The sequence below is a fragment of the Oncorhynchus mykiss genome, chromosome 2, assembly GCF_057628025.1.
Source record: "Oncorhynchus mykiss isolate SJ-2025 chromosome 2, ASM5762802v1, whole genome shotgun sequence".
Classification (NCBI taxonomy): domain Eukaryota; kingdom Metazoa; phylum Chordata; class Actinopteri; order Salmoniformes; family Salmonidae; genus Oncorhynchus; species Oncorhynchus mykiss.
In genome coordinates, this window is record NC_143023.1 from 60,746,567 (window position 1) to 60,755,030 (window position 8,464).

General features: G+C 40.2%; 1 protein-coding gene across 1 annotated transcript; it reads left to right on the plus strand.

Moving 5' to 3' along the window:
- The first annotated feature begins 501 nt into the window (after window positions 1–501).
- On the plus strand, window positions 502–3,745 carry LOC149985171 (uncharacterized). Its single transcript, XM_090214911.1, has 5 exons — window positions 502–633; window positions 984–1,077; window positions 1,365–1,472; window positions 1,647–1,775; window positions 2,463–3,745. The coding sequence occupies exons 2-5, from the start codon at window positions 992–994 to the stop codon at window positions 2,548–2,550; spliced, it is 411 nt and encodes a 136-aa protein (XP_090071037.1). The 5' UTR covers window positions 502–633; window positions 984–991; the 3' UTR covers window positions 2,551–3,745.
- Window positions 3,746–8,464: the final 4,719 nt, after the last annotated feature.

The following is an 8,464-nucleotide window of genomic DNA, read 5'->3' on the forward strand; positions in this document are numbered from 1 at the left end:
TCAACATGGAAAACTGATTGGATTTGCTAAAAGTCATCAACGTCAGGGCATTTAGTCTTTTAACCTAAATCCAGTGAAATTGTTTTTGTTGATTTCATGTTGAATTCACGTTAATTGACAACTCAAACAAATGTAAATCAAAACTAGACATTGAACTGACATCTGTTCCCAGTGGGCAAGTACTTGATAATCTAGGATGAACTCCTACATTTTAATGTATGTCAAGCAATCAGTTCTCTGACATTTATTTTTTCTCAGATTTCATCATGTGAAAACACCCATATGACATGCCAAACAGTAGCAATCTGCAGCAGTTCAAACCAATTAAGGAAGTGAAGACCGGTAATGTGATTGATCTCTATGAAATAAAGTAAACACGAACATCGTGCCCTGATTAGAACACCAACTACACAGAGATTTAATGACTTTAGCAAATAGGAATGACAATAAAAGTATATGACAGAGGCAAAGAGGGTTCGTTTGATTGTGAAGGTTGCCGCTGACATCATAGCTCATCGGTTCCGTGAAGGGGGTCAATATTGTCCAGGGCTACATAAGGCGCCCGCTCAAAGGGACCCTGCATTCTCTCTGAGGTGAAGGTCACTCTTCTGCTCCACGCCGCTCCAGCCCAGGGTGAGTAGCTTACTGCCCTCATTCCTCTCTGTTAGATCTGGAGAGCCGCCACCACCACTTCAGCTGAATGGAGCAACTCAAGGTACTTCTAAGGCATTGAGACTCTTAGTGCTAGTCTGGCGACTCTAGCCGCTAGGAACCGGGTGAATCGCATCTGGGATTGTTAGTGTTTCACTGTTGTGTTTCTGCTCAAATCTGGTGAAAAAGGTCTCATGTAGGCCTACAGTATGATTCATTAGACTTGGACAACATCTTTGGTCAGATTATGGGACTTGAAGACTAGATATACTGTAGGACACAGGTGATTCTCTTGTTAGTCCCAAACTATTGAAGGATTGTATTTTTCCAAGGTAAAACCATGGCCTTTCTCATCACCTTGGGACAGATGCTACTGCTCACAACAGTTATCTTCCACCACACAGGATCCCTTCCTCTGTGGGAGAGGTAAGATTCTCTTTTCCACTAATTTAGAGATCACCTTCACTCCATTTGGTCCTCTGCAACTACATAATTTCAACCAGTTTTGCCCGCTGGGATCATACATAGGTAATATAATAATTGATTTGATTTAGCAGACACTTAACTTGGTGGTTCCGGGAATCAAACCCACTATCCTGGCGATGCAAGTGCCATGTTCTAGCAACTAACCTATAGAGGACCATGTGTAATGGGTGTACGTAGCTGGTGTATGTTATCCGACAACATAATATCATATCATCTCATCACCACAGTAACCAAGGGGATCTGGAGGGGATCATTGGGAGTGAGATTAGTCGTTTAAACACCCAGTCCCTGTTCGCCAGGAACTATGTGAATGCCCTGGTTGAAGCCAGACTGAGGTAAGTTACAGAGCACATGCTCCTCATATCAACCAGTCTCTCTTACTATGGGGGCTTCATGTGTGACATAACGGCATTAGTTAAGTATCCTAATAAGACCATATTGGCAATATAAGCAAGAGTACTCACGTTTTCACCATTTCAATTATCCCCCTGTTGTTCCACTCAATCCAGATCGGGCCCACAGACGAGACAGTTGGGGGACATTGAGTTTTCCAACCGATACGCTGAGTACTTGAGGTCCAAAGCTAAGCACAGCTCAATCTGCGCGTTCCTCCGACGCATGCAGAGTGCTAAGAAAAGGTAACGTCAGTGTCACCCATAGAAATATAACTACTATCACAGAATGTTGACTGGAGTGTGGATGTCAGTTGTATAGGTTCTAGTTCTGATGACGTCGCCAGGGTCATCATAGTGTCTCTATCTCTCTGTAACAGAACATGAACTAAGTAACAGACATCTTCATGACCATGATGCGTTGGTGTTTCCTGCTGTACGTATCACAACTCATAATAGTTTAACACAGGGATGGGCAACATGCCCTTTTTGTAGGCCCGCTGATTTTTTCCCCCCCATGGGCCTACAAGTTGCCCATCCCTGTGTTAAACTGTTATGAGTTTTGATACGTACAACAGGAAACACCAACGCATCATGGTTCTTAACCAATCTTTTGAATTGGTAGGGTAAGTCTAGTCAGCTATCTAAACTTGTAGAAATCATAGTCGAATTACTGACCGGGGGTTCATATTGAGTTTGTCACTCCCACTCAGATATCAAAATTTCACTTAGGGCCCCCAAATGGCTAGGTCTGGCTCTGACTGCATGTGTGGGTGCGGATGTGGGTAAGACCGGGCAAGCAGACCAGGCCGTGAGCCACTGTGGCTCCTCATGATGAGTTGATTTCTTTTTTTGTGGCCCCCACCCGCATCAAAAGTTCCCCATTCCTGATTTAATATATCATAATATATCACTCTGTATGCTTGTCCACAGTGGGTTAGGAGGAGATACAGAGAAGGTCAACCTGCTGTTGAAGCAGTACATGTGTCCCAATGTCTACCACTGGGCGGCTGAGTTATAACTGGAGGACAACAGGGCTGGAAATGTGGGAAACGACTGAAGTCTCCAACCTGGACTACTATGGAAGTCTGACTGCCTAATGTTACAGTAGTAACCAGTGGGCTGTTTGAACATTTTAAGATACTATTCTATTAGATTATGTTTAATCAGTCATGGAAGGTTATGACATTTGGAGGTCTCAGAGGGTAATAAATATGGTTTATTAATTCGACTAATCTGTAGTTATTTGAATGACTTTATTCTTCCAGAAGGAACTTCAGTTGTGGCAAGTTGGATAAGATAAATCTAACGATATATAGTGAACATATAAACAGCAACATTCACACATGACAGATATAAACGCTTACAAGGTATATGCAAGGTAAATGTAAGTTACACAACTCTATTTAATTAAAGAGCTGTGCTCTACAAGACAAACACAAGTCACACAAATAAAATGTTCACTTAAAAACTGTAGTGGCTAAGAACCTGAGTCTGTGCCCTGATGGCAGTACCGTATATTGGCTGTTCAGTGGATGTGTAAGATCCCAAACTATTTCTTTACCCCTCTTACATGTGCACTCTTTGTAAATGTCTCAGAAAGCCATATCTATCTATCTCCTACCTGTACCACCAGTGTCAGTACCACTTTACAAATAATGACGTTCATGATTAAGCATTAACAAACTATTCATAAATATGTACTTCATTATCTGTAAACATATGAAAACATTTATAAGCATGATTATTTATGAGTATTTATAACACTTTTAAAAGTAATGGCTAATTTATGAAAGTTATTAAAAAAAACTTTACCCAAGAATCTATAGACTGGGTAGGTAAAATGATACCTGAACCTGATACTACACTCTTAGAAAAAAGGGTTCCAAAAGGGTTCTTTGGCTATCCACATATGAGAACCCTTTTTGGTTACAGGCAGAACTCTTTTGGGTTCCATGGAGAAAACCTCTGTGGAAATGGTTCTACATGGAACACAAAAGTGTTCTTCTACCTGGAACCAAAAAGGGTTCTTCAAAAGGGTTCTCCTATGGGGACCTTTTCGGTTTTAGATGGCACCTTTTTTTCTAAGAGTGTATATAAAGACTGTCATGGACTTACCCTTTTCTTTGTAAATGTACCTGATAACAATTCTGAAATGTCACATGATGTTCCTTCCTTTATTGTCATTGTTGTGAATAAAGAGTACTTGACTAGTTGTATGTTGTTTATGTCCATGTGTTCGGTGACAACACTGAAAGCACAAACTAGTTTTCCTCAAGCCAAGAGACCCTTGTCAACTAATTTGCACCATTTTATTTTTATTTCACCTTTATTTAACCAGGTAGGCCAGTTGAGACAAGTTCTCATTTACAACTGCGACCTGGCCAAGATGAAGCAAAGCAGTGCGACAAAAACAACAGCACAGAGTTGTAAGTTACACAAACAAATGTACAGTCAATAACACAATATAAAAATCTATGTACAGTGTGTGCAAATGTAGAAGAGTAGGGAGGTAAAGGCAATAAACAGGCCATGGAGGCAAAAAAAATACAATTTAGCATTAACACTGGAGTGATAGATGTGCAGATGATGATGTGCAAGTAGAGATACTGGGGTGCAAAAAAGCAAAAGGTTAAGTAACAATATGGGGATGAGATAGTTGGGTATGCTATTTACAGATTGGCTGTGTACAGGTACAGTGATCGGTAAGGTGCTCTGACAGCTGATGCTTTAAATTAGAGAGGGAGATACACCTGCATTGCTTGCTGTTTGGGGTTTTAGGCTTGGTTTCTGTACAGCACTTTGTGACATCAGCTGATGTAAGAAGGGCTTTATAAATACATTTGATTGACTGAGATATAGGACTCCAGCTTCAGTGATTTTTGCAATTATTTCCAGTCATTGGCAGCAGAGAACTGGAAGGAAAGGCAGCCAAAGGAAGTGTTGGCTTTGGGGGTGACCAGTAAAATACACCTGCTGGAGCGAGTGCTATGGGTGGGTGTTGCTATGGTGACCAGTGAGCTGAGATAAGGCAGGGATTTACCTAGCATAGACTTATAGATTACCTGGAGCCAGTGAGTTTGGCGACGAATATGTATTGAGGGCAAGCCAACGAGAGCATACAGGTCGCAGTGGTGGGTAGTATATGGGGCTTTGGTGACAAAACGGATGGCACTGTGATAGACTACATCCAATTTGCTGAGTAGAGTGTTGGAGGCTATTTTGTAAATGACATCGCCGAAGTCAACGATCGGTAGGATATTCAGTTTTACAAGGGTGTTTGGCAGCATGAGTGAAGGAGGCTTTGTTGCGAAATAGGAAGCCAATTCTAGTCTAACCAGACACCTAGGTATTTGTAGTTGTCCACATATTCTAAGTCAGAACAGTCCAGAGAAGTGATGCTAGTTGTGCGGGAGGGTGCAGGCAGCAATCAGTTAAAGAGCATGCACTTAGTTTTACTTGCATTTAAATCCATTTATGGATGTTATATGGATGTAATTTATCCCAAATCATTTGTAGTGTCTGCTATACACTGTATAAAAAAATATTTTAAAAGTTGTATAATGCTGTAAAAACTAACACTAAAGTACTGTATGCATTATTTACAGCAAGATGTTGTAAATGGCTATGCATTCTGGGTGGTTTTAGGCATAAAAGGTCAATATTGGATCAGGTCTCTCTTAGAAAAGAGATGTTATCTCAATGAGGAAAACCTGTATAAATAAAGGTCAAATAAAAATGTTTAATAATAATAATAATAATAATAATAATAATAATAATAATAATATTGTTATTTCCAAAGAACTGTTGGTTTAACAGCACATTACCGTAACCGCACAGTATTGTTGGATTGGTAACTAGCAACTTTTTCAAACAACTCTGACTGGATTGAGAGACATCAAGGTCTGAAGTGAACCAACCAAGCAAAGTGCATACAACATACGTAAAAAAAAATTATCATACCGAATATTACACTGTAATGGAACACTGATTTATATGATAAATGTTTACATTCATCACCAGTAAAATACTGTGAAGCATTATACAGCAGTATACTGCAAATTATGGTGCATTGTGGGATATTGTTGAGGGCGGGGAGAGAATTGCTGCGTTTAAAATGGTACTGTAATTCCACTCCACAGAATACAGTTCCGTACCGTATTTTTGGAGCCCCCAAAACCTTCTGACCACTAGTGGGTAAATGGTATTGTTGTTTCTGAGGCATGCCTTGAAAGAGGCTAAATTTGTGGTATCCGTTAATGTGAGTGCTGTACCAATTTAACAGATATGTGGTAGTACAATGTCTTGCAAAAGTAATCATCCCCCTTGACATTTTTCCTGTTTTGTTGCATTACAACCTGTAATTTAAAGTGGATTTTTATTTGGTTTTCATGTAATGGACATACACAATATAGTCCAAATTGGTGAAGATGAAATTGAAAAAAAAATTGAAAAAAAAAAATACCGGAAAAGTGGTGCGTGCATATGCTATGAAGCCCCTAAATAAGATCTGGTGCAACCAATTACCTTCACAAGTCACATAACTAGTTAAAGAAAGTCCAAAGGTGTGCAATCTAAGTGTCATATGATCTGTCACATGATCTCAGTATATATATATACATACACCTGTTCTGAAAGGCCCCAGAGTCAGCACCATCATGCAAGCAGCAACATTAAGACCAAGGAGCTCTCCAAACAGGTCAGGGACAAAGTTGTGGAGAAGTACAGATCAGGGTTGGGTTATAAAAAATATCCGGAACTCTGAACATCCCACGGAGCACCATTAAATCCATTACAAAAAAATTGAAAGAATGTGGCACCACAACAAACCTGCCAAGAGAGGGCTGCCCACCAAAACTCACAGACCAGGCAACAAAGAGACCACAGATAACCCTGAAGGAGCTGCGAAGCTCCACAGTGGAGATTGGAGTATCTGTCCATAGGACCACTTTAAGCCATACACTCCACAGAGCTGGGCTTTACCTAAGAGTGCCCAGAAAAAAATAATTTTGGCTCTACAAAGTATTGACTTTGGGGTGGTGAATAGTTTTGCAAATGATACAAACCCCTCAAAAATATATTTTAATTCCAGGTTGTAAGGCAACAAAAGAGGAAAAATGCCAAGGGGAGGGGGGAATACTTTCGCAAGCCACTGTAATACTCAAAAAATGTGTATTGGAGACAGATTGGAGTAGCAGCCAGTTGACACCTTTGTTAAGGCCTCTAGAAGTGCTACTGATCTTAAAAAATATATATATTATATATATTGAAATTTTGTAATTTCAACACATTACTTAGCAGCCAACCTGCTTGCACCAATCCCATGCAATTATGGTAAAATACTGTAAAATACAAACCCCATTTCCCCTCAATTAATTTAATTAATTACAATTATTGTAAAAAGATTACAGTAACGCACTGTACTGTTTTATGGTAAATTACAAGCAGCCAGATAATGTAAAAGCAACGGTAAAACATAATACAGTAACAGTATGGTAACATACTGTACATTTTTTTTTACTCTAACTTACAGACAACTCACTGCATGTACAGTAAGTTACCATAAAAACAACAGGAAATGTGTTACGGTGTAGTTAACAGTGATGCTTACATAGTCAGTAATATAGGCCTGTCTGTCTCCTGCTTTGTTCCCTCCTTATACGAGGCAGACTCCCACTGGCCAACGGTTTCCTGTTCTCTGTGTGCTTGGTTTGTGTGCGGTGCAACAGTAAAATCATATTGCGCAATCATTCGTCATGCTGTCCCTTTTCACAAAGTTAAAGCAACAACAAAAAAAACGGACGATCTCTTGTAACTTCTGTTATTTGTTGTCTGGCTCATGGGGATGGTTGTTGTAGATTTACAGCACACAGGCATGACATCTATAGCCACTGACTAAAAGTGCCTCCACACATTCCTGTTTTCATTATCCTTCAGAACTTGTGTCCTAGTCGTTCCATAATAGAACCATATATGGCCTTATTCCTCGTATTTTAGGAAGGTCATGCCTTACATCATTTCTTCATACAGGTTATTCACTCTACTTTAACACATTTTGGTTTAATTCTCCGTATGCTATAGCCTATTGGACTGGATACAGTATGCTCCCATACTGCCCTCAAAACGTGCACATTTCTCATATAATGATCAGACAAATAGATCTCATCTCAATTTCAAAAACAGATCTGCTTTCATTAACTTCTTTGCAAAGGAAACGGGAGTCATGCGGCTCGCATTATTGTCTGACGTCTCCAGAACAAATGTGGGTGTTTTATGAGTGGAAAAGTCCACCATAGACATGCTCCTCTCTTCTGATCGTAAAAGAACAGATAAGCCCTATAGTTACAAAGATTGGGACTGAAGTCAGTTCTCTCTCCTCAGGCCAGACTGACACTGCAGACAAGTACAAAGGCCACACTAGTCCTACCCATTTTCATTAGGATTGATAGTACAGTTGAACAGGGCAACGGAGCAGGGCATGTTTTAATCTTGGATGTAGTATTACTCAGTTTAGTAATACTTACTCTGTTGAGCTTTGAGTTGATCTGTGAAGCAAAAACACAAGCAGAAAGCTCAACATGGTCCTCAAAGAGAAGTTTGGATATTTGACCAAAAGTACAGTATGTGTACACCTTGACCAAAAGTACAGTATGTGTACACCTGCTCGTCAAACATCTCATTCCAAAACCATGGGCATTAATATGGAGTTGGTCCCCCCTTTGCTGCTGTAACAGACTCCACTCTTCTGAGAAGGCTTTCCACTAGATGTTGGAACATTACTGTGGGGACATTACTGCCACAAGAGCATTAGTGAGGTCGGGCACTGATGTTGGCCGACTAGGTCTGGCTCCAGTCTGCGTTCCAATTCATCCCAAAGTTGTTTGATGGGGTGGAGATCAGGGCTCTGTGCAGGCCAGTCAAGTTGTTCCACACCG